The 27,028-nt window shown below is 42.4% G+C and overlaps 1 protein-coding gene across 5 annotated transcripts; it reads left to right on the forward strand.

Annotated features, from left to right (window-relative positions):
- The first annotated feature begins 310 nt into the window (after positions 1-310).
- Positions 311-27,028, forward strand: LOC121573962 (hypoxia up-regulated protein 1). Of its 5 annotated transcripts, none has more exons than XM_041886380.2 (26): positions 315-1,143; positions 1,239-1,285; positions 2,801-2,873; positions 3,314-3,407; positions 5,385-5,463; positions 5,615-5,769; positions 6,078-6,154; positions 6,266-6,447; positions 6,578-6,693; positions 8,834-9,020; positions 9,486-9,620; positions 12,349-12,431; positions 13,899-14,031; positions 14,197-14,384; positions 14,850-14,988; positions 15,429-15,486; positions 15,898-15,974; positions 16,088-16,282; positions 16,821-17,017; positions 17,274-17,361; positions 17,512-17,768; positions 18,206-18,290; positions 18,560-18,821; positions 19,181-19,288; positions 22,847-22,954; positions 24,855-27,028. In XM_041886380.2, exons 3-26 carry the CDS (start codon positions 2,807-2,809, stop codon positions 24,902-24,904), a joined length of 3,120 nt encoding a protein of 1,039 aa, XP_041742314.1. In that variant the 5' UTR covers positions 315-1,143; positions 1,239-1,285; positions 2,801-2,806; the 3' UTR covers positions 24,905-27,028. The 5 variants fall into 5 exon arrangements, with proteins under 5 accessions (XP_041742318.1, XP_041742317.1, XP_041742314.1 ...); XM_041886381.2 differs by having other exon boundaries at positions 1,243-1,285; XM_041886384.2 differs by lacking the exons at positions 22,847-22,954; positions 24,855-27,028 and adding exons at positions 19,581-19,676; positions 19,773-19,882 and having other exon boundaries at positions 311-1,285.

A 27,028-nucleotide genomic window follows, 5' to 3' on the forward strand; every position in this document is an offset into this window, starting at 1 on the left:
TGCACTTACTTACTTTATTTATTTGACAGGGACAATGCACATCAATTAACATTTCTGTAAATGTGCCAGATTTAGCCAGCGGACTAGTTTCCATCTGTAGTCCCTCAGTTATATAAATAAAAAACATTTAGTGTCACAAACATTATTTACATAAAGTATAGCTAAGAACTCGTTCTACCAATAAGTCACAGATCAATCAGTAATAAATAAAAAGTACATTGACTTCAACATTGTTTTGACTACAACTACTAGTAGTCACCGATACAATCGGTCACCTTAATACAATGTTGTCCTACAATTTACGCCCATTAATTGAACGTGGACCAATCACATATTGACAAAGGTTTGTTCTCGACAGCCATCACTGCACGTGGACCTATCACTCTGCAGAACCTGGAACTTGGAAAACTGGCTCTTGCCGCATTACTAACAACTGGGAAATCGGACATCTCCTACTTCCGTCTTCAGTGCGTTCAAGACAACTGGGACCAGGGGAAAAACGAGCTCCGACTAGTGAAAATCGTTTAGAACCATCGGGAACTCGGGCTTCTCTCTAGAACTCTTTCTGACCTGAATATCACTGACGTCCTGATTCCACCTCGTTTTTCCGAGTCCCCAGTTGTTTTGAAAGCACCATCTGTGGGTGGGTCACAGGGTCAGCGCTGTCCTCGCGGAACAACGACTCTAGTGGTTTCCACTAGATAGTACAGCCACAAAGTCAAAATCGGCTATATCGTACAAAGTCATAAAAGCAAAAATGTGCTTTTTTGTCCTCGCGGAACAACGATTCTAGTGGTTTCCACTATATAGCACAGCCACAAAGTCAAAATCGGCTATATGGTAAAAAGTAATGAAAGCAAACATTTGCTTTTTGGTCTTAATGTAAGGTTAGGCATAAGGCTAGCCGTGTGGTTAAGGTCAGGTTTAAATCAAATTTAAATAAGACGCATTGTAGATATAGGCGGGGTTTATGACTTTGTGTCTGTGGTAACTACTGACGACCGACTCGAGTGGATCCAATGAGATCACGCCGCGTTCTGGGCCCTATGGCGAGAACAAGCCGGTGATAGCAGGGGGAAAAGATCAAGAAACCTTTATTAGTGTGGCTACGAAGAGGTTTCCAGTCAATAGATCAAGCCAACAGTAAGAAGCATACACCTAAATAATACGAGATAGACCGTTTTAGCTTTCTGCAAGTAAAGGCGTGCTCTTTCATTTTGTTGATATTTTTGTTTAAGCCAGCCTGCTTCAAAAAACTGAACTGCTGCTGGCTGGAGTGGAGAAGGTAAGGTTCTGGTCTGTCAGGTCAGTCATCAAGGTGCCTAGTTAGCTAGTTAAGTAATTGTTTTTCCATTATATTCTATCTAATTACTTGCAAATGCGGTTGCTCATTGGTCCATTGAAGCAGTCGTAGCTACCCGTTATTTGCTAACATAGCCTCATTTCAAATGAAATGGTTGAGGGATTTTAAAGGTGTGTTCTAGCTAGCTGTGTTTCTAAAAAGCATTATTTGTATTGTAACTAGCTAACGTTACCTAACTAGTAGACGGAACCCGTTTCCAGAACCCAAGACTGCTTTTTGTTTTTCAATGAATGGTCAAGGCATCACCTGCGCTGGGCGTCCATATCATTCATACTGTACGCCAGTGCTACATGATGGGGCTAGAAGTTTCTACGTTCGTGTATTTGAATATGAACAACTGCATGCTATATAGCCATTAGTTTGCTGTTTGACACTTGAAATAGACATTAGCTAGCCTATATATCCTTCATTTCGTAAAACGTGCCCTAGTCCGTAGTTAGAAAAAGTATTGCCTCACGTTGTCATCATGCTTCCTGACTTACATTTTAGTCATTTAGCAGACGCTCTTATCCAGAGCGACTTAGTTAGTGAGTGCATACATTTTCATACTGGCCCCCCGTGAGAATCGAACCCACAACCCTGGCGTTGCAAGCGCCATGCTCTACCAACTGAGCTACACGGGACTTTCCATCAGCACTTCAATTAACAGTCACAGAACTAATCTATTCTCAGGCTAATTAGATGGATTGCACGTTCAAGATCAAAGGGCATGAGTCATGAAACATCCAGTTACCTGAATACCCCTGGACAGTGAAGGTGGCATATTGTCCCCACCTACAGTTTGGAACTGTGACGTCTAAAGAACCCTTATGAGGTGCTGAAGAGTAATGGCAGAGCATTATCTAAATATTCAAGTGGACTTCCCACTTCTGCACTGGTATGAAAAGAGTTTCATATAGGTGAAATCAATATGGTGTATGACCACCAGGCATTTGCTTTCACCTCCCCTCCTGTTCGACAGTGCAGGTGAAGGAATGGACACACAAGGACAGGAGGCATCTTTGAGATGACCGTGTTACCTTACTTACTGCTCTAGAGCAGTGGTTCCCAAACTGGGGTGGCAGGAATTTTTTGGAACTCAATCCGGCTTTCAAATTGTAATAGTAGAAGGCACAAGGTGCAATTTTGAAATTGTGTAGTGCATCGGGATGTTCCCCAATTCTGGAAGGGGGGCCTGAGTGAAAAACTTTGGGAACCCCTGCTCTAGAGCAGCGTTTCCCAAAATCATTCCAAATGGATATTTGATCCCCGAAGAAGACTTTTAAAACAAATGACAACATTTGTAGCAAGTGGCTTTGTACAGGATGCAAAAACAGTATAGGAGAATGTATCTCAAAATAATGAACCAATTATTTCTTAAGCACACTTACCATGTCAACAGGAAGGCTGCTGTTAGCATTTGAAAATCTATGTTTTTGTTCTGTTTTGTGTGTACAGGTCACCATGAGGAGGAAGCTGACATTATGGGCTCTCTTCTGCCTTGTCCTGGCACTGCTGCCTTCACAAACGGGTACTAACACTACACATGGTTATTCCATCCAAGACACCTGCCCGCATCAAGCACCGGCAGATTCACCTAACACCAAATTCAAATTTCAACGTAAATCTGAATGCCTCCATTTTGAGTGTGTGAAGAGAATGGACACATGCAGAGAATATAGTTAATCACATCACAATATGATGCATTGTCCATATTTGTACCTATTTACACACATTAATTTACTGATGCACGGGTGAACATTGATTTAAGTTCAATGTCAACTGATGCAAAGGACTTGTCAAATGTTTTGATATTAATCACTCACATTGCCACCATACCACTGTAGTCAGTGAGAAATCGTTGAGGCTAATCACCTTTAGTATTGTCTCACTCAAAATGTGTAATCATCATTTTGTTATTACAAAAGTACAGGTAATGGAATAATCATACCCATTATTCTGTCCATAAAGCCTCTGTTGCAGTCATGTCAGTTGACCTGGGCAGTGAGTGGATGAAAGTAGCGATAGTAAAACCTGGCGTGCCAATGGAGATTGCTCTAAACAAGTGAGTATTGCCATTTTCATTGTCTCTAACCATGTCATCACAATGGGTTTAGGACTTTGTGCTTTTAGATGGAAATCCCTATTCTGTTTCATGTTTGTTTGATATGTGTTCATAACTGTTAATATCCATACTCATCGCTAATGTTTGAGTAAGCTAGTTGTTGTTCTTTAGTGTTTACAATGTACAGTGGGGAAAAAAAGTATTTAGTCAGCCACCAATTGTGCAAGTTCTCCCACTTAAAAAGATGAGAGAGGCCTGTAATTTTCATCATAGTTACACGTCAACCATGACAGACAAAATGAGAAAATAAAATCCAGAAAATCACATTGTAGGATTTTTAATGAATTTATTTGCAAATTATGGTGGAAAATAAGTATTTGGTCAATAACAAAAGTTTCTCAATACTTTGTTATATACCCTTTGTTGGCAATGACACAGGTCAAACGTTTTCTGTAAGTCTTCACAAGGTTTTCACACACTGTTGCTGGTATTTTGGCCCATTCCTCCATGCAGATCTCCTCTAGAGCAGTGATGTTTTGGGGGCTGTCGCTGGGCAACACGGACTTTCAACTCCCTCCAAAGATTTTCTATGGGGTTGAGATCTGGAGACTGGCTAGGCCACTCCAGGACCTTGAAATGCTTCTTACGAAGCCACTCCTTCGTTGCCCGGGCAGTGTGTTTGGGATCATTGTCATGCTGAAAGACCCAGCCACGTTTCATCTTCAATGCCCTTGCTGATGGAAGGAGGTTTTCACTCAAAATCTCACGATACATGGCCCCATTCATTCTTTCCTTTACACGGATCAGTCGTCCTGGTCCCTTTGCAGAAAAACAGCCCCAAAGCATGATGTTTCCACCCCCATGCTTCACAGTAGGTATGGTGTTCTTTGGATGCAACTCAGCATTCTTTGTCCTCCAAACACAATGAGTTGAGTTTTTACCAAAAAAGTTATATTTTGGTTTCATCTGACCATATGACATTCTCCCAATCCTCTTCTGGATCATCCAAATGCACTCTAGCAAACTTCAGACGGGCCTGGACATGTACTGGCTTAAGCAGGGGGACATGTCTGGCACTGCAGGATTTGAGTCCCTGGCGGCGTAGTGTGTTACTGATGGTAGGCTTTGTTACTTTGGTCCAAGCTCTCTGCAGGTCATTCACTAGGTCCCCCCGTGTGGTTCTGGGATTTTTCCTCACCGTTCTTGTGATCATTTTGACCCCACGGGGTGAGATCTTGCGTGGAGCCCCAGATCGAGGGAGATTATCAGTGGTCTTGTATGTCTTCCATTTCCTAATAATTGCTCCCACAGTTGATTTCTTCAAACCAAGCTGCTTACCTATTGCAGATTCAGTCTTCCCAGCCTGGTGCAGGTCTACAATTTTGTTTCTGGTGTCCTTTGACAGCTCTTTGGTCTTGGCCATAGTGGAGTTTGGAGTGTGACTGTTTGAGGTTGTGGACAGGTGTATTTTATACTGATAACAAGTTCAAACAGGTGCCATTAATACAGGTAACGAGTGGAGGACAGAGGAGCCTCTTAAAGAAGTAGTTACAGGTCTGTGAGAGCCAGAAATCTTGCTTGTTTGTAGGTGACCAAATACTTATTTTCCACCATAATTTGCAAATAAATTCATTAAAAATCCTACAATGTGATTTTCTGGATTTTTTTTCGTCAATTTGTCTGTCATAGTTGACGTGTACCTATGATGAAAATTACAGGCCTCTCTCATCTTTTTAAGTGGGAGAACTTGCACAATTGGTGGCTGACTAAATACTTTTTTCCCCCCACTGTATGTTAACATGGAAATACCTAAATGGGCCTGTGCCAAGTGTGCTGAATGGTGAATGAAAATTGGGTAACTGAACATTTGTGGGAGAGAACTAAGGGTCAGGTCATGATAAAGATGATTTAAAAAATGCATTCTCAAAGCTTTAACATGTTTCAATAGTCTGTCTTTTCCTTCTTTGTGTGGCACAGGGAGTCCAGGAGGAAAACGCCAATAGCTGTGTGTTTAAAAGAAAATGAGAGACTTTTTGGAGACAGTGCATTGGGAGTGGTAAGGCACTTTGTCGTAGGTAACCTACCAGGTCACACATTTTAAAATGTCTGTATCATACAGTTAGTACTCTGTACTCCCCCATGGGAATCAATAAAGTTAATTCATTCATATCTACACTGACATGGATTTGGATTTTTTTCTCCCACAGTCTGTGAAGAACCCCAAATTTGTCTATAGGCATCTTCAGAGCCTCCTTGGCAAGAAACATGACAACCCACAGGTGGCGGTCTATCAGAAACGCTTCCCCGAGCACCATCTGGGGAAAGATGAGAGTCGGGGCACAGTTCTCTTTAGCAACTCAGAGTAAGTCATATCTGATTTCCTCTCATTGGTTCCCTTTTCCTTTGTTTAGCAGTAGGTGATTGAGCCAAGTGATTTGTTGTTGAAGTACTGTTGAAGAGTACTAATAATACTGAAGTCTATGGGCTATTACCAATGAGGGGCAAAATGCTGACCCATGAACTTATTGGTTCAGTGTACGACGTTCCTTTGCATACTGCCCAAATGGAACATTTTAAACAGCCTGTGACAATGTCATTGATCCACTATGTCCTATGCTGTAGTTGTGGATAAGAGTGATTGGTTCTAATGTCCGCTCTGTTTTCCTGCAGAGAAATGCAGTACTCTCCAGAGGAGCTCCTGGGCATGGTTTTGAACTATTCACGTGGACTGGCTCAGGACTTTGCAGGTTTGTCTGTTCAATAGTAGAATGGGGGAAAGGTTGGCATTTTTCAACATTTTGTGTTATACAATTATTTTGATGTCCCCTTTACGGAATGTATTTTACTCTCGCTTACAGAGCAGCCCATCAAAGATGCAGTGATCACCGTCCCGGCCTTTTTCAATCAGGCAGAGCGCAGAGCAGTCCTGCAGGCCGCACAGATGGCAGGTGTTAAGGTCCTTCAGCTCATCAACGACAACACGGCGGTGGCGCTCAACTACGGCGTCTTCAGGAGAAAAGACATCAACAGCACAGCTCAGGTGCACTAACTAGGCTGCTTTTACATTTGTGTTTTTTATTTAACTAGGTTGGTCAATTGAGAATCAACTAGTAAGTTGCTTTGTGTAACCCTAGTCTTATATTCCTCTTGCCTGTTGTCTCGCTCTACAGAACATTATGTTCTATGACATGGGTTCAGGCAGCACAACAGCAACCATCGTCACGTACCAGACGGTCAAGACCAAAGAGTCGGGTACCCAGCCACAGCTCCAGATACGAGGAGTGGGGTGAGACAAAAGGACCTGTATACCCACATTTACACACACACACACACTGCAACACAGGATGTTGGGGAAAGCACACACCTTGACCTCTGCACTGATCAATATGAAATAAATACTGGTTTTGTTTTCATTCCATATACATTTTTTGTAATTTAGCAGACGCTCTTATCCAGAGCGATTTACAGTTAGTGAGTGCATACATTTTTCATACTGGCCCCCCGTGGGAATCGAACCCACAACCCTGGCGTTGCAAGCGCCATGCTCTACCAGCTGAGCTACAGGAGGCCCTATATACAGTGAGCTACAAAGGTATTGGGTTAGTGACACAATTTGTTGATGTTTTGGCTCTGTACTCCAGCACTTTGGATTTGAAACGATAGAATGACTGAGGTTAAAGTGCAGTCTGTCAGCTTTAATTTGAGGGTATTTTCATCCATATCGGGTGAACTGAACTTTTTGTACATAGTCCCCCCCATTTTAGGGGACCGACGGTATTGGTACAAATTCAGTTACAGTGCCTTCGGAAAATATTCAGACCCCTTGACTTTTTCCTTACTTTACAGCCTTATTCTAAAATGTATTCAATAAAACATTTTCCTCATCAATCTACACACAATACCCCATAATCACAAAGTGAAAACAGGTTTTTAGAAATGTACTTACTTACATAAGTATTCAGTCCCTTTGCTATGAGACTTGAAATTGAGCTCAGGTGCGTCCTGTTTCCATTGATCATCCTTGATGTTTCTACAACTTGATTGGAGTACACCTGTGGTAAATTCAATTGATTGGACATGATTTGGAAAGGCACACACCTGTCTATATAAGGTCCCACAGTTGACATTGCATGTCAGAGAAAAAACCAAGCCATGAGGTCGAAGGAAATGTCTGTAGAGCTCCGAGACAGGATTGTGTTGAGGCACAGATCTGGGAAAGGGTAGCAAAACATTTCTGTAGCCTTGAAGGTCCCCAAGAACACACTGGCCTCCATCATTCTTAAATAATAGAAGTTTGGAACCACCAAGACTCTTCCTAGAGTTGGCTGCCTGGCCAAACTAAGCAATCGGGGGAGAAGGGCCTTGTTCAGGGAGGTGACCAAAACCCAATGGTCACTCTGACAGAGCTCCAGAGTTCCTCTGTGGAGATGGAAGAACCTTTCAGAAGGACAACTATCAGTGCAGCACTCCACTAATCAGGCCTTTATGGTAGAGTGGCCAGACGGAAGCCACTCCTCAGTAAAAGACACATGACAGCCTGCTTGGAGTTTGCCAAAAGGCACCTAAAGACTCTTAGACCATGAGAAACAAGATTGAACTCTTTGGCCTGAATGCCAAGTGTCACGTTTGGAGGAAAGCTGGCACCATCCCTACGGTGAAGCATGGTGGTGGCAGCGTCATGCTGTGGGGATGTTTTTCAGCAGCAGGGACTGGGAGACTAGTCAGGATCGAGGGAAAGATGAACGGCGCAAAAGTACAGAGATCCTTGATGAAAACCAGCTCAGGACCTCAGACTGGGGTGAAGGTTCACCTTCCAACAGGACCACAACCGTAAGCACACAGCCAAGACCACGCAATAGTGGCTTCGGGACATGTCTCTGAATGTCCTTGAGCGGCCCAAGCTTATGACTACAAATTTGTTGGATGCATTTGCTGTTTAGGTTGTTTCAGATTATTTTGTGCCCAATAGAAATGAATGGTAAATAATGTATTGTCATTTTATTGTAAATATGTATAGAATGTTTCTAAACACTTCTACATTCATGTGGATGATACCATGATTACGGATAATCCTGACTGAGTCGTGAGAAAGTTACAATTACAAAAATATTATACCCCCCCAAAATATACGTACAAGTGAATTTGTCCCAATACTTTTGGTCCCCTAATAATATGGCGGGGGGGGACTATGTACAAATAGTGCAATCATCTCTAAACGGTTCACCCAATATGGATGAAAATACCCTCACATTAAAGCTGACAGTCTGCAACTTAACCTCAGTCATTGTATCATTTCAAATCCAAAGTGCTGGAGTACAGAGCCAAAACAACACTGGGTCACTGTCCCAATACTTATGGTGGAGCTATTACAAGCACATTTCTCAAAAATGTTCCTGACCTAACGGATGTTTTCCATCTCTGGCAAGGTTTGACCGCTCTCTGGGAGGCTTTGAGATGGAGCTGCGACTGCAGGACCACCTGGCCAAGCTGTTCAACAAGCAGAAGAAGACCAAGAAGGATGTGAGGGAGAACCACCGTGCCATGGCCAAGCTTCTCAAGGAGGCCCAAAGACTCAAGACTGTGCTGAGCGCTAACGCCGAATTCATGGCACAGGTAACGGGACCTTCGCTGACCCCTTTTATTTATTTTGTATCTTTCACACCTGTCTTACATCATTCCCCTTACCTTTGCTGCAGTTGAGTAGTTGCCCGGCTACTCCTATGTCACCCATTGTGTTCTACTGTAGATGAGTAACCTTGTAAAATAATTACACAGGTGAAGCCATCACATTGCTTCTTTATCCTTCCATTCCCTGTCACTTCCCGTCTTACACCGTTCTGCACATTTAGAGAAATATGGTATTTTTTGGTAACGTCTCTTATGTAATGGTGGTGTTCGGTGTCGGGTGTGTAGTATTGTTAGACCTGAAAGTAAGCACCCATTCAATTGGGGAAACGTATGTTTATTGCTGCACTAACTCTATGCTGCACTGTCAGTGTTACTGTCACCCATAGTGTTCTACTGTAGATGTGTAATACTGTACATGTAAACCAAATATACTCTCGCTTTGTTGTTCAGGTGGAAGGGCTGCTGGATGACATGGACTTCAAGGCCAAGGTGACCCGTGTGGAGTTTGAGGCCCTGTGTGCTGACCTGTTTGAGAGAGTGCCTGGCCCCGTACAGGAGGCCCTCAGCTCTGCAGAGATGACCCTGGTGAGTCACCACAGCTTGTGTGTATTCATTAGGCACCAAATGGACTGAAACAGGAAGGGATTCCCTGGATTTGTCCAATAAGGAAAGTTCATTTTCAATTTCCGTTGCAAAACGTAAAACATTTTCCATTGTGTGCCCTAACGAACATGACACTTGTTTCTCAATTGATCTTTTAGTTAATCAATCACTAACTTTATTTTACATCTTGGGGGAAACTTGCACAAACAACGACGCAGACAAAAGCATCAATTGACCCACAAAAAGACAAAGGAAAATAGCAGTATCAAAAAGATCACACTGTAACTTCACAAGATCATCTGTAGAATGGCTATGCTCCTTAGGATAAAGTCTTCTCTTAACATCCTATCACAGTTGCGTAGTAGAATCAAAAACTGAAGTAGAATAGTTGATGCCTGAGGTCTATGGGAACGAAACGTTGCACTTTGATGTAGGTTTGATATTAAATATCCTTTATTGTGTTCATGGCACAGTATCTTAACCCATAAGAGTCTAAGCCGGGGGAGATGGAGTTCTACTAACTAAATGAAATTATTTTAAGAAGGTCATACCAAGGATCATTTTAATTTTGAATTTAAGACCCCTTGAAGTATCAAAAAAATATAAAGAAACAATATTTGATTAAGAAAAACATGTTTTGGCCTTGCTGCTATTAGACCATACAAACACATTGAATAACAGATTCAATAAATGGAACAACAGATAGTCCCCCCCCCAAAAAAAAAAAAAAAAAAATCTAAAGGAGAGAGATAAGACACAACAGGAAACACAATTATTTGGGGGACATATTTAACCCCTTAATTTTGGCACTAAACCATATATACTTCCATTAATTAAACTGGTACTGGGGGACCTTCAACAAGTCATGTGAGGCCTGTGGGCGTCCTAGAGCAAAACAACCGACATGTTCGTGAGAGTCTCACCTTTGCACAGAGGGTTGATATTAGTGTGTGTAGCCCAAACTGTTTAGACGCTACAGACAGAACTTCAGATCGGCTGTATCGACTTCAGACAAGTCCCAAGATGCTTGTGGGGGTTGTAGAGCAAAACGTAGAGTCTCATCTTTCCATAGAGGGGTCATAATATACTGAACAAAAATATAAACGCAACAATTTTAAAGGGTTTACTGAGTTACAGTTCATATAAGGAAATCAGTCAATTGAAATAAGTGTGTTAGGCCCTAATCTATGGATTTCACATGACTGGGAATACAGATATGCATCTGTTGGTCACAGATACTGTAAAAAAAAGAAAAAGGGTATGACTGGTTTTCTGATCCATGCCCTGGTGTGACCACCATTCGCCTCATGCAGTGCGACGCATATCCTTCGCGTAGAGTTGGTCAGGCTGTTGATTGTGGCCTGTGGAATATTGTCCCACTCCTCTTCAATGGCTGTGCGTAGTTACTGGATATTGGCGGGAACTGAAACATGCTGTCGTACAAGTCGACGCAGAGCATCCCAAACATGCAGTCCATGGAAGGACAGTATGCAGGCCACTGAAGAACTAGGGAATGTTCAGCTTCCAGGAATTGTGTACAGATCGTTGCGACATGGGGCCGTGCATTATGCTGAAACATGAGGTGATGGCGGCGGATGACTGGCACGACAATGGGCCTCAGGATCTCATCACGGTATCTGTGCATTAAAATTGCCATCGATAAAATGCAATTGTGTTCATTGTCCGTAGATTATGCCTGCCCATACCATAACCCCACCACCACCATCGGGCACTCTGCTCACAATGTTGACATCAGCAAACCGCTCGCCCACACAACGCCGTACACATGGTCTGCGGTTGTGAGGCCGGTTGGACGTACTGCTAAATTCTCTAATTACAGACAGAAATACTCCTCTGTTTCATCTGCTATCTGGGTGACTTGTCTCAGATCCCGCAGGTAAAGAAGCCGGATGTGGAGGTCCTGGGCTGGCATGGGTACACGTGGTCGGCAGTTGTCAGGCAGGTTGGATGTACTGCCAAATTCTCTAAAATGAACATTCAATTCTCTGGCAACAGCTCTGGTGGACATTCCTGCAGTCAGCATGCCAATTGCATGCTCCCTCAACTTGAGACATCTGTGGCATTGTGTTGTGTGACAAAACTGCACATTTATATAGTGGCCTTTTTATTGTTCCCAGCACAAGGTGCCCCTGTGTAATGATCATGCTGTTTAATCAGCTTCTTGATATGCCACACCTGTCAGTTGGATGGATTATCTTGGCAAAGGAAAAATACTCTTAACAAATTTGTGCACAAAATTGTGAGAAATACGCTTTTTGTGCATATGGAACATTTCTGGGATCTTTTATTTCAGCTCATGAAACATGGGACCAACACTTTACGTGTTGCGTTTATAATTTTTGTTCAGTGTAGTTTGTAGGCCAACCCGTTCAGACGATTTTGTGAGAAGACCGATTTTTCAGGATGTCTCATGGTCTGACAAACACCGCTCTAGCTCTGTTACCTTTCACCGCAGATGTGGAAGTGTGACATAGGTGGATGTGGTGGATTGAGACCCATCCAAAAACATATCTCTAGCTTAAACTGACAGATTGTTATGGGGATTGTTGTATTCTGCTAATTACATTTCTGCGAGGGCATGGACATCGACCTTAGGGGGTTAACTCTTGACATGTTTCGGCATGTCAAGCCTTCTGTTTGTTTATTTGCAAATACTGTAAGGATATCTTCCAACATTGTCTTCCAACAGGACGAGATCGAGCAGGTGATCCTTGTGGGTGGCTCCACCCGAGTGCCTAAGGTGCAGGAAGTGCTGCTCAAAGCCGTTGGGAAGTAAGTATGTCAACAGTTTCACTCAACACTGTCAATACCTGGGGCTCTACACTACAGGAAAAACAAACATGAGGGACATGTAACTCACAAGTTGGCAAAGCTCCACCTGGGATGAAAAGGCTTAAAAGGCTATTCAGATCCCAAATCTAACTTTCAAGAAGAGTTCACGTTCTTAGGCGTACACCATTTGTTGTGTAGATCCAGCTAGATATGCCTTAATTGCAAATGAATATGAAAATGTTTATTTTCTTATCTATTTGGAGTTGAGGCCAATGTTCCCTCAAAAAAATGTCTCGCCACTGAGCAGATTTCAGGTCTGCTGGCTGTAAACTTGAACGTTGTGAAAAGTCTGTGGAACTTTCGGCTGTACCCGTTTTAAGTTAGTTTTAACAGTGGCCAAGTAGGCTACTGTGGCTATTTGATCATAATGTAGTAGGCCTACCAGAGTGGCCTACCATCAAAAACAATTGCGAAAATGCATCCCATAACATTTAAACATGGAAATTGCTGTTCTATCGTTCCGCCAGTAGCAGCCAATGTGTGGTGTTCAATGTAGGCCTACATTCCATGAGACTTTTGGAAAAAAAACATGCAGGGCTTGACATTAACCTGTTTATGTAGTTGTCCTTCAGACAAGGAGGTGACTGAAAAATGTTGTTGTGGTGTTTGATGTAAGAAACCACTTTACAAAATAAAATGTATTATTGTTCCCATACCATTATTATAGAGAATCAGACAAATTATGCTACCATCTGCCTATAGCCTACGTAGCTTATTCAAGCTTCTCTCAAAATACAACTCTGCCCCTTTTAAGACAAAAAAAAGCTCTTTACCTGACTCGCTTCTCAAAGATGTCTAGAAATGTACACGTTTTATGCTCTTGTAGGAACCAATCACTCCCCCATTGCTGACTAGAAATTAGCTATAACTGGGCTAATAACTCACTAACTAGCAAAGGATATGAACAAAATGTGCACACGTGGCTACATGCAGCACTTGCATTGATCTCAAAACAAGCACATCTACTCATGTCCACAGCTGTAAACACAGTCCAGTTCAAAGTAATGGCACAGATCCATATATGGCAATGGTCGATTTGCATATAGGCCTACTGCAGCTTTGATTGGTTATGCCGCACCGCTCTGTGTAGAGTACGGGCTGAGTATGCGCAATAGAATCCTACTCCGACGCGTTCTGCTTACAGCAAAAAAAGGGAAACGTTGATAGTGTTAACTAAGAGGGAAAACTCTAGAAAGTTGAGAGAAGTTCAATCTCGTGCTCCTCTCCGTGGCCTGATATTTCTTCTGCGTGGCAGTCTCGGGCTGTCCGCAGCTTAGAGGGAACATTGGTTGAGGCATGTAGTTCGATATACAAACCATTTGACTGCTTTTGAGGTCTGAAAAAGTCTCTGGCCAACCTTGTTCTTGGAGTGAAATATCACTTTGACCTGACTGACTGTGTGTGTAGAGAGGAGCTAGGGAAGAACATCAACGCAGACGAGGCTGCAGCCATGGGTGCCGTGTACCAGGCCGCTGCCCTCAGCAAGGCCTTCAAAGTCAAACCCTTCCTGGTCAGAGAGGCAGCTATTTTCCCGATCCAGGTAACACATCCCACTCTTAACATTGAAACCCACCCCTTTTTAAAAAACCACATCCAAAATGAATGGAAAAGCTAAGCACCACAAAACTGGATATCATATGGTGCTCATCTTTTTTAATTCATTTTGGATTGTGGCATACAGCTGTATCTGTCTCTCACTCTCCAGGTGGAGTTCACAAGGGAGATGGAGGAGGAGGATGGCTCCAGGAGCCTGAAGCACAACAAGCGTATCCTGTTCCAGAGGATGGCCCCCTACCCCCAGCGCAAGGTAATCACCTTCAACCGCTACACTGACGACTTTGCCTTCTACATCAACTACGGAGATCTCAGCTTCCTGGGCCAGGAAGACCTCAGGTGAGCACCTCTCCAATAAAGTTGGGTTTAATAGGTAGGAATTTAGGGCCAGCTTCCTGGACACAGATTAAGCCTAGGACTAAAAACCATGCTCAATGGGGAATAATTTTTTTTTTGCCCAAGACTTGATTTAATCTGTGTCCAGGAAATCGGCCCATAGATTTACCCCACTCTGTGAGCCAATGCGGTCAAACAGCAAGGTCTGAAAATGTTTTATGTAGACAGCCTGGAAAATTAAGGATATACTATAGCAGCATTAGTTTGTCAGTGGCTATAGTCCTAATAGAATTTGCCTAAGGGGACAAATAAAGCAGATTGAATTGTAATGGAAGTGACAAACAGCCCAAACTTACCTGTTATGTTGCATTAACATTCAGTTATCATTAGATGAGTTCACTTGGGGGGAGGGGGTCTGATTTTTTTATTTTAATATATTTTTTGTCTGTCTTTTCTTTCTTCCACCAGTGTGTTTGGCTCTCTCAACCTGACCACAGTGCAGCTGTCTGGGGTGGGCAGCAGCTTCAAGAAGCACACAGATGCTGAGTCCAAGGGCATCAAGGCCCACTTCAACATGGACGAGAGTGGCGTGCTCCTCCTGGACCGGGTCAGCACCATAGAATTACTTATCGAATGGGAATTATATGCATCAGTGCAACCCTCTAATGCTTATGGCACTCCTTTCTGGAAGTACAAATAAACCTCAAATACAAAACGCATCAGGCATTTTACATTTTCAAGATGGTTGCAAAATACATCAAAATAATATTTTATATTTACATTAAGGGTTTGATGCATTTTGTAAGTACATGTAAAAAGTAAATTTAACTAAAAAAAAAAAAAATGTAAAACCTAAATTCCCATCGTGTTTGTATCTCTGAGGTTTTAAATCTACCCACATAAACCCAATTGAAATTGGCTTGGTTTGAAGTGATTTTGAGTTGATTTAGACACTATTGAACTCCATTGTTTTGGGGTAATCGATGTGGTGGTTTTAGCTATGATTTTATTTGACCTATCGCTTTAACTAATAGTTGTTTTCTTCAGGTGGAGTCTGTCTTTGAGACCGTTGTGGAGGAGAAGGAAGAGGAGTCTACTCTGACAAGTGGGTTTTATGCTAACATCGTAATCAATTGACATCTGATCACCCCCTTTAGTCATAATCATAGTAGAGGTGGGCGCCTGCCAAAAATCACCATAGATTGCCTGAATTGATGAGAGAACGATAAGTTTAAAACATTAATGTGCACCGCTGTTTAAAAAAAAATTATATTTTAAAATACTGCTACTAGTTTGATTGTTGTAGCCATCAATTGTACCATCAACAATCACCCATATTAGCAAACTTATTTAATTTCAAGCTTCACATTTCTCTAGTATAGGCCACTTATCGTAATGAACGATATCAGCAAAATGCCTGCGATAAGTGGTTGGTGTCGAAAATGTTCAGGTTATTGTCTTAGAATTAAGACATGGAAGAGACTATGATTTAGAGCTTTCTCTTTTGACTTGTCAGAACTGGGTAATACCATTTCCAGCCTGTTTGGAGGGGCCACCTCGGAACCCAATGCAAATGTGACAGAAGCAGTTCAGGTAACCCTCTACTAAATTACCATCCAAATGTAACATGCTCCAGAGTTCCTCCTTAAAACTAGTTCATGGCTGTCTAACTCTCTCTGCCTCTCCCCTATTGTCTCTGTATCCAGGATGAAGAAGAGGTTCATCCGGAGGCTGGGAAGGAGCAGGAGGAGCAGGGCCAGAAGGAGGAGGCTGCTCCCCAGGAAGAGAAGGAGGAGGCTGCTCCCCAGGAAGAGAAGCAGGAGCCTGGGGAGAAACAGCAGGAGGAGGCGGCCCCAACCCAGGAGAACACTGAGGGAGTGGACAGCAAGGCTGACCCTCAGGTAAGAGCTTGGCTCAGTTGGATTCCACATAAATGCCTGGGACGTAGCTGGGCCTAGTTCCACATTGTGGAATGTTCAGATGGAAATATGTAGAACAAAAATTCCTCTGGCATGTAGAATAAGGAATCTGGACAGCTCTATTCATGACATTTCTATCTGCAACATTCCACAATATTTGCCTTCTGAACATGGCCCTGGTTTGTTTAGCGCAGACTTGGGGTGTATTCAGTGCTGTTGTGTTTAATGAACGTTCCAAAATGTTAAGTGTTGAATGGAACATTTGGTTACAGAATGTTGTCAGTAAAGCAGATATGAGTGGTGTGTGTGTATACTAACCTCACATTAATTAGTTTTAGCTCATTCTCTGTTTGAATTGGACATTAAATAACTGTCATTTCCAGGTCGCAGTTGTAAATGAGAACTTGTTCTCAACTGGCTTAACTGGTAAAATACAGGTTAAAAATAAATGATGTAAATGAGGCTCTCTTGAATAAACAAGTTTCCATGAACTATTAAAAAATGATCTTTCTCCGAGCAGGATGAAAAGGAGGGAGCCAAATCCGGAGAAGAGGAGAAAACGACAGAGGAAGCAGCAGAGGAAGCGGCAAAGACTGAGGCAGAGGAGAAAGCCAAGCCTCAGAAGAAAACCAAGATCTCTGAGGACGTCGCAGTGGAGCTCCAAGTGAACGACATCCTTAACCCTAGCTTGGAAGCCATCACCTCCTCAAATAAGAAGTATGTCGCTCTATCTTTCCTTCTGACATTTTAGACGGGTTCAAATGTGCAGGGTGGGGTAGCTGAAATGATTTTTCAAGCTATAATAATGATGATATTGATGTAGCATCGTGACTTGTCAAACACCTAGCGACTTCAGAGGTTTTGAATCTCGGTGTAATGGCTAAGTTGTTTGACAGACGCGTAGACCCAGGTTTGAGTCCCGGCAACCTCCAAATTCGCTGCAATAATAATGTTTTTGTTTTCTTCCTTTCAGGCTCCAAGACCTAACTGATCGAGACCTGGAGAAACAGGAGAGGGAGAAGACCCTAAACAGTCTTGAGGCATTCATTTTTGAGACCCAGGTTAGAACAGCACCCTTACAGTACAACACCAGTATATTCTCTGTCTGGCTCTCTCGCTCTGGCTCTCTCTTTCTCTCACACAGGTTTATAAAGCCTACACCCCCCCCCTTATTCTCTCCCCCTCCCCTTATTATCTCCCCCCTCCATTAGGACAAGATGTACCAGGAGGAGTACCAGGCGGTGGTGTCGGAGGAAGAGAAAGAAGCCATCACAGCCAAGCTGAGTGAGGCGTCGGCCTGGATGGACGAGGATGGCTACACTGCGGCCACCAAGGAGTTGCGGGAGAAGCTGCAGGAGCTCCGGAAGCTGTGCAAGGCCATGTTCTTCCGTGTGGAGGAGCGCAGGAAGTTGCCTGACCACCTGGCCGCCCTGGAGAGCATGCTCAACCATTCCAGCTTCTTCCTCAGGTGGGTCACAGCAGCTCCCTTAGAGATCTAGGATCGGCTTCCCCAATCATAACCTTAACAATTAGTGGTGACAATGGAAAAACTGACCAAAGATCTATTATTTATTTACCCTTATTTTTACCAGGTTAGTTGCCTGAGAACATATTCTCTTTTACAGCAATGACCTGGGGAAGAGTTACAGGGGGGAGGAGAGGGGATGAATGAGCCAATTGGAAGCTGGGGATGATTAGGTGGCCATAATGGTATGAGGGCCAGATTGGGAATTTGGGATCTCCTTCCTTAGACCAGAGGGAAGAGTGCCCCCTACTGGCCCTCTAACACCACTTTCGGCAGCATCTGGTTTCCCATCCAGCGACCGACCAGGACTGACCCTGCTTAGCTTCAGAGTTTAACAAATGCATCCATTTGACATGGGTCTTCTGTGGTTTTTCCTTAAGGAGCGCCAAACTCATACCAGAAGACGACCAAATCTTCACTGACGTGGAGCTGAAGACATTGGAAAAAGTCATCAACGAGACCACTGTATGTAGTTATGTTTAGTTAACTCCTATTTGTTTTAGTCATCGCATTTGTCAATGATATTATTTTGATCTACCATTATTACCTCAGGAATTTGGAATTACACCATTTTTAGATGACATTGTTCAAAACAATCTATATGGAAGTGTTTCACTTTGAGTGCCCTCGTTGTCCATCGTTTGTCGTCAATGTGGACCAAAGAAAAATCATAACCTTTTATCATTTTTTGTTTTATTTTAACCGCCAACACCTCACCCGCCTCTCCTCCACAGACGTGGAAGAACACCACAGTAGCTGAGCAGGAGAAACGTTCTCCCACGGAGCGGCCCTTGCTGCTGTCCAAAGACATCGAGTCCAAGCTGTCTTTGCTGGACCGCGAGGTCAACTACTTGCTGAACAAGGCCAAGTTTGCCAAGCCCAAGGCCAAGCCCAAGGCCAAGAACAACAGTACCACCTCAGAGAGCAGCAGCAAGGCCAACAGCAGCAACACAGAGGAGAAAGTCATACTTCCCAAGGAGGAGACCAAAGACGAAGGTGGGAGAGAGGGGGGAAAACCAACACATTTCTGTTATGGTACATGTGCTTCATATAAAGGGGTCATGTTCAGTAGGGCACACAGTAGCAAAACATTTTAAAACTAATTGAAGTGTATGGACTGTTTATTGGACATATCCAGGTAGTCCCTCCCTGTTTTAGTAAATGTTCTTCTGTTTGTTACGTAATGAAGGGGGTTCCTCAGCAATGATGATCTGTAATGAATGTGTCATTGGCAAAGGAAGTGCTTTTGCAGACTAGTTCACATGACGTGTGATATCTTGTCAATGATCCCTTTTAGACAACAATGTAATCACAGTCCCCTCTTTTCATTGGTGGCATTTGTTTTCATTCAACAGAAGGCACTGAGGAGGTGCAGCCAGAGGAACCTCCCATCAAAGAGCCCATTGGACATAACACTGACTCACCCAGCCAATCACAGCCTACAGATAAAACTGCAAGTGCAGGTACGTCTGTCATAGCAAGAGCGTCTGCCATGGCAACTACCTTTTTGCGTGTGCAAATTGGTACCCAGTTGCCTTACAATTTCTCGCTACATAAGTGGGCATCTGACGGAAAGGAATAGAATTGGGCATTCCATTCAAGGTGGAGCAACTGTCTGCATCTATGAAAAGGAAGTGCTTTGTTCAGTCTTTTCCTTTTGTCTTTATTTTGGTTTTATACCAAGTCATATTTGTAATACTGTGCTGCTATATATATATTTGAGTATAATATTGTATTCCTCCTCCCAATTTTCAGAACCAACAGAGAAAAACCAGTCAGAAAACCACATAGGGGATGAGTTATAACAGCTGGAACTGAAGAGATCTCATTTGTATTTATTGACAATGTTTAATTGTTCACGTTCCCACAATTTATTTATTTATATAAATATAAAAAAAACTATTTTGTTGCTTTGGTTCTGTTTTTCCAGCCTTTTTTATTTTGAAAACCGGAAAGTCATTGGATCAGCTCAGACACCTTGAACTGTCTTATTCCCTCCTCCCCCTCCTTTCTCACTTTCTGTTCATCTTCATCCCCCTTGGCCGCCATACATCTTTGGAGACCAAAGACAAAGGTGGGAGAGAGGGGGAAAAACGCAACACATTTCTGGCCATGTCTAGACTTGACAGTTCATGCATCTTTAGTATTCTGATCATAGAGTTCTGATCATGGAATTCCGAACGCGTCATACGTCTACACATACATTTTAAATGTGTCCACAGTGTGTCCGGATTCCCTGTTTTCCGCATTATATTCAAATGCCAGTATGCATTCTACAAACGGTGGAATAGGCTAAATATGATAACACAACAACTGATGGCAGTACCTAACTACTATAGCTAACTAGCCAGCAAGCTACCAAGCCACGCTAAAAGGATTTCAAAACGGGTTAGCATAACTCTAGCTAAACAAAAAATAGTTGTTCTAAATATTAGCTAGCTGGCTAGCATTTGAGGCCAGCGAAGAAGTTCTTCACACGCTAGGAACTTATTTCCTTCGTTATAATGAAAAGTGCCCCTCGGTCCCAAAACAAGTTTTCTGGAGACTTGTGGGAGGAGTGCTGATGACGTCGCCCACTATATGTGCTTTAGGTAGGTAGCCTGATTTGAGTCCAGACTGAGGAGAAATCCGCAAACGATGCAAATCTGACCACCACCTGAAGTGGTCAGCCAGATCTGAACACAATCAGACCACAAAGCGACTTTTGTGCATCTAAACCCAACTTTTCAATGTGATCTTCGTATACTGATAAAGTCGCATGTAAGTGTAGAAACGCCAAAGTTATGGTACATGTGATATATATATATTTTCACTCACTCACTACCAGTCAAAAGTTTTAGAACACCTACTCATTCAAGGGTTTTTCTTTTATTTTGACTTTTCTACATTGTAGAATAATAGTGAAGATAAACTATTAAATAACACATATGGAATCACGTAGTAACCAAAAATGTGTTAAACATAAAAAATATTTTGATTTATTTGAGATTCTTCAAATAGCTACCCTTTGCCTTGATGACAGCTTTGCACACTCTTGGCATTCTCTTAACCAGCTTCACCTGGAATTATTTTCCAACGGTCTTGAAGGAGTTCCCACATATGCTGAGCACTAGTTGGCTGCTTTTACTTCACTCTGCGGTCCGACTCATCCCAAACCATCTCAATTGGGTTGAGGTCGGGGAATTGTGGAGGCCAGGTCATCTGATGCAGCACTCCATCACACTCCTTCTTGGTAAAATAGCCCTTACACAGCCTGGAGTTGTGTTGGATCATTGTCCTGTTGAAAAACAAATGATAGTCCCATTAAGCCCAAACCAGATGGGATGGCGTATCGCTGAAGAATGCTGTGGTAGCCATGCTGGTTAAGTGTGCCTTGAATTCTAAATAAATCACAGACCGTGTCACCAACAAAGCACCCCCACACTATAACACCACCTCCATGCTTCACGGTGGGAACCACACATGCGGAGATCATCCGTTCACCTACTCTGCGTCTTACAAAGACGCAGCGGTTGGAACCAAAAATCTCAAATTTGGACTCTAGACCAAAGGACACATTTCCACTGGTCTAATGTAAGAAAATGTATGCACTCACTAACTGTAAGTCGCTCTGGATAAGAGCGTCTGATAAATCACTTAAATGTAATGTCCATTGCTCGTGTTTCTTGGCCCAAGCAAAGTCTCTTCTTCTTATCGGTGTCCTTTTGTAGTGGTTTCTTTGCAGCAATTCGACCATGAAGGCCTGATTCACACAGTCTCCTCTGAACAGTTGATGTTGAGATGTGTCTGTTACTTGAACTCTGTGAAGCATTTATTTGGGCTGCAATTTCTGAGGCTGATAACTCTAATTAACTTATCCTCTGCAGCAGAGGTAACTCTGGGTCTTCCTTTCCTGTGGGGGTCCTCATGAGAGCCAGTTTCATCATAGTGCTTTATGGTTTTTGCGACTGCACTTGAAGAAATGTTCAAAGTTCTTAATTTTCCAGATTGACTGACCTTCATGTCTTAAAGTAATGATGGACTGTCGTTTCTCTTTGCTTATTTGAGCTGTTCTTGCCATAATATGGACTCTGCCACTCAAGGACATTCAGAGACTTGTCCCGAAGCCACTTCTGTGTTGTCTTGGCTGTGTGCTTAGGGTCGTTGTCCTGTTGGAAGGTGAACCTTCACCCCAGTCTGAGGTCCTGAGCACTCTGGAGCAGGTCTTCATCAAGGATCTTTCTGTACTTTACTCCGTTCATATTTCCCTCTATCCTGACTACTCTCCCATCCCTGCTGCTGAAAAACATCCCCACAGCATGATGCTGCCACCCATGCTTCACCGTAGGGATGGTGCCAGGTTTCCTCCAGGTGTGATGCTTGGCATTCAGGCCAAAGAGTTCAGTCTTGGTTTTATCAGACCAGAGAATCTTGTTTCTCATGGTCAGAGTCCTTTTTAGGTGCCTTTTGGCAAACTCCAAGCGGGCTGTCGTGTGCCTTTTTACTGAGGAGTGATTTCCGTCTGCACCTGAGCTCAATTTTGAGTCTCATAGCAAAGGGTCTGAATACTTATGTTAATAAGGTATTTCTGTTTGTTATTTGTAATACATTTGCAAAAATGTCTAAACCTGTTTTCGCTTTGTCATTATGGGGTATTGTGTGTAGATCGATGGGGAAAATAATTTAATTCATTGTAAGGGAAGTCTAATGTGGATATAGGGAAGAGGTCTGAATACTTTCCGTGTGTGTGTGTGGTCATGTTCAATAAGGCACACCGTAGCAAAATGTTATGGAGCGTTTTATTGGACAAATCCAGGTAGTCCCGCCCTGTTTGTAAAAGTTATTCCGTTTGGTACGTAATGAAGGGGGTTCCTCAGCAATGATGTTCGTCTGTAATGAATGTGTAATTTGCAAAGGAAGTGTTTTTGCAGACTTGTTCACATGACGTGTGATGATTTTGTCAATAATCCCTTTTAGACACACATTTTATCATCAATCACAGTCCCCTCTTTTCATTGGTGGCATTTGTTTTCATTCAACAGAAGGCACTGAGGAGGTGCAGCCAGAGGAACCTCCCATCAAAGAGCCCATTGGACATAACACTGACTCACCCAGCCAATCACAGCCTACAGATAAAACTGCAAGTGCAGGTACGTCTGTCATAGCAAGAGCGTCTGCCATGGCAACTACCTTTTTGCGTGTGCAAATTGGTACCCAGTTGCCTTACAATTTCTCGCTACATAAGTGGGCATCTGACGGAAAGGAATATAATTGGGCATTCCATTCAAGGTGGAGCAACTGTCTGCATCTATGAAAAGGAAGTGCTTTGTTCAGTCTTTTCCTTTTGTCTTTAATTTGGTTTTATACCAAGTCATATGTAATACTGTGCTGCTATATATACAGTGAGGGGAAAAAAGCATTTGATCCCCTGCTGTTTTTGTACTTTTGCCCACTGACAAAGACATGATCAGTCTATATAATTTTAATGTTACGTTTATTTGAACAGTGAGAGACAGAATAACAACAAAAAAATCCAGAAAAACGCATGTAAAAAAAAATATTATAAATTGATTTGCATTTTAATGAGGGAAATAAGTATTTGACCCCTCTGCAAAACATGACTTAGTACTTTGTGGCAAAACCCTTGTAGGCAATCACAGAGGTCAGACGTTTCTTGTAGTTGGCCACCAGGTTTGCACACATCTCAGGAGGGATTTTGCCCCACTCCTCTTTGCAGATCTTCTCCAAGTCATTAAGGTTTCGAGGCTGACGTTTGGCAACTCGAACCTTCAGCTCCCTCCGCATATTTTCTATGGGATTAAGGTCTGGAGACTGGCTAGGCCACTCCAGGACCTTAATGTGCTTCTTCTTGAGCCACTCCTTTGTTGACTCGGCCGTGTGTTTTGGGTCATTGTCATGCTGAAATACCCATCCACGACCCATTTTCAATGCCCTGGCTGAGGGAAGGAGGTTCTCACCCAAGATTTGACGGTACATGGCCCCGTCCATCGTCCCTTTGACGCGGTGAAGTTGTCCTGTCCCCTTCGCAGAAAAACACCCCCAAAGCATAATGTTTCCACCTCCATGTTTGACGGTGGGGATGGTGTTCTTGGGGTCATAGGCAGCATTCCTCCTCCTCCAAACACGGCGAATTGAGTTGATGCCAAAGAGCTCGATTTTGGTCTCATCTGACCACAACACTTTCACCCAGTTCTCCTCTGAATCATTCAGATGTTCATTGGCAAACCTCAGACGGGCCTGTATATGTGCTTTCTTGAGCAGGGGGACCTTGCGGGCGCTGCAGGATTTCAGTCCTTCACGGCGTAGTGTGTTACCAATTGTTTTCTTGGTGACTATGGTCCCAGCTGCCTTGAGATCATTGACAAGATCCTCCCGTGTAGTTCTGGGCTGATTCCTCACCGTTCTCATGATCATTGCAACTCCACGAGGTGAGATCTTAAATGGAGCCCCAGGCCGAGGGAGATTGACAGTTATTTTGTGTTTCTTCCATTTGCGAATAATCGCACCAACTGTTGTCACCTTCTCACCAAGCTGCTTGGCGATGGTCTTGTAGCCCATTCCAGCCTTGTGTAGGTCTACAATCTTGTCCCTGACATCCTTGGAGAGCTCTTTGGTCTTGGCCATGGTGGAGAGTTTGGAATCTGATTGATTGATTGCTTCTGTGGACAGGTGTCTTTTTATACAGGTAACAAGCTGAGATTAGGAGCACTCCCTTTAAGAGTGGGCTCCTAATCTCAGCTCGTTACCTGTATAAAAGACACCTGGGAGCCAGAAATCTTTCTGATTGAGAGGGGGTCAAATACTTATTTCCCTCATTAAAGTGCAAATCAATTTATAACATTTTTGACATGCGTTTCTCTGGATTTTTTTGTTATTTTGTCGCTCACTGTTCAAATAAACCTACCATTAAAATTATAGACTGATCATTTCTTTGTCAGTGGGCAAACGTACAAAATCAGCAGGGGATCAAATACTTTTTTCCCTCACTGTATTTGAGTATAATATTGTATTCCTCCTCCCAATTTTCAGAACCAACAGAGAAAAACCAGTCAGAAAACCACATAGGGGATGAGTTATAACAGCTGGAACTGAAGAGATCTCATTTGTATTTATTGACAATGTTTAACCGGAAAGTCATTGGATCAGCTCAGACACCCTGAACTATCTTATTCCCCCTCTCACTTTCTGTTCATCTTCATCCTTCTCGGCCGCCAAACATCTTTCCCCCTCTTACTTTTACATGGTGAGCAAGGAGCACTTACGAAGCCTGGAATATCCATCGAATGAACTGACCACAAGACTTCAAGTTTGTATTCTACTATCGTGCCCTAAAGGTTTAGGTATACTTTCCTACATGTAAACAACTTTATTTTGACAACTGTATGATTGCCCTGCATAGAACAGAACAAGTACCTGATACAAAATGTTTAGTTTTGGTAGGACTAATTATAACAGGACTCAATGTTTCCTCCACAGCACCACTGTCAAAAATTGCATCGTTCATCGCATTCTGTGATCAGTAAGGGTTGTTGTGATTTGTCCTCTCAAGCACAGTTATCCTCATCTCTTCTGTTTTCTCTACGCAAATCTTGCTTTCATTCATTTTTTTGTGGGTTTTCGTGTGTGTGTGTGTGGAAAGATATCGAAGGTGCTGGAGCTAATGGATGCTCCTCTTGGGAAATGGAATGGGTTTTAGTTGTCTTTGAATATTGAATTCCTCGGTTTAATGCCTTGTATTGTGGCTGATTTAAAATGCATAAACAATCCGTGATGTGTGTATACAATATGCCACAAAGGCGCAATTATTTGTCATCCAAATATTATAATATTGACGACCAGTCGTTAAATGTGTTCATAGGCGTAAAATCCATATTTTATGCTTTTCAGAACCCTCTCTCCATGGTCTTAATATTTCTGACAATTAATCAATTAATTAGCATGAGGGAAACATATTTTTCAATGAAAGTACATCTATCTTCATATGCAATACTTACTTGCAGTTTCTCTATAGATTGTACTCAATACAGATAGTTCAGTAAACTTACTTCAATCACCAAGGTGCAATTTTGGGGCTGCCATGGGTTGTGTTCAGTAGGTGAAAAAAAAATTATAAAAAAATTGGTGTGGTGTGAAATGGATGTGTATGGATGCCAGTATGAATTTGAGGACTGCTCAACTGTGTTGCACTGACTGAAGAATAAGCAGATAATATTATCCACGTCTCAAGATGCTTGAATCTAGCAGAGGAGTGTGTGGTTCCTGTTCTTTGCATCACCTCAGATGGTGCGTGAGGGGGGGGGGGAAATAAACTAAATAAAACGGGATTGGGAGATGCCAACAATGTTTTGTTTCGAAACTGTTAATAAAAGTTTTTTTTTTTTTTTTTATGACTGGGTGATGAACAGTGGAATGTGTGTTCTTTTTCCCCTCAATCTGTCTTTAAAAATAAGAGGAGGTGGGTCTTCAAATACACATTTTCAAAGGTACCATTGTAACTCTGGGCTAGGGTCGATTTTGTAAATCAAATAATCAAAGTAATTGTTTCTCTCCATTTCATTGCGTTTCAATTCCAGAATGGTCTGTGTGAATGTGTAATTGACCCCAATTTGAAGACCAGCAGGACAGATTATGAAGAAAGATTTGACCATAATTGGAAACAAAATGGGTAATTTATTATATTTTACTTGTATAAAGGGTATGTCAAGTGTTTATAATGAGTATGGTTTTATACACCGATATTTGTAAAGACTGGGACATTTTAAGAAAAAGAACTGGATAGCAAATATAACATTTAAAATATGATTTGATGGACAACATTGAAAAGGAGCCCTTGAAACCCTAATACACCAAAATATGTAGTCATTTTTTATTGTGACATATTATGATTATACTAGATATTATATAGCATCCATTTGTACTTGTCCATGTCCCTAAACAAAGAAGATAACCCTTAATTCCAAAAACCAATACCAGACCTTCAATGCCTTAATTGAAATAAACGATTTAAACATGCAGTGCTATATGTGTAGGTTACACAGATATATTCATATGGATAAGTGCTTTTATTTCAGCCTGAAATTTGCTAGTCATCTTTGGACTAAAAACCTTCCTGCCTCCTCACTGGCTAGTAGCCTAGACATGTTTAGACCAGCCAGCCATGCCCATGTGCTATTTCCTTGAATAAACTGTGTGGATGAAAACAA

The sequence above is a fragment of the Coregonus clupeaformis genome, chromosome 9 (genome assembly GCF_020615455.1).
Source record: "Coregonus clupeaformis isolate EN_2021a chromosome 9, ASM2061545v1, whole genome shotgun sequence".
NCBI lineage: Eukaryota > Metazoa > Chordata > Actinopteri > Salmoniformes > Salmonidae > Coregonus > Coregonus clupeaformis.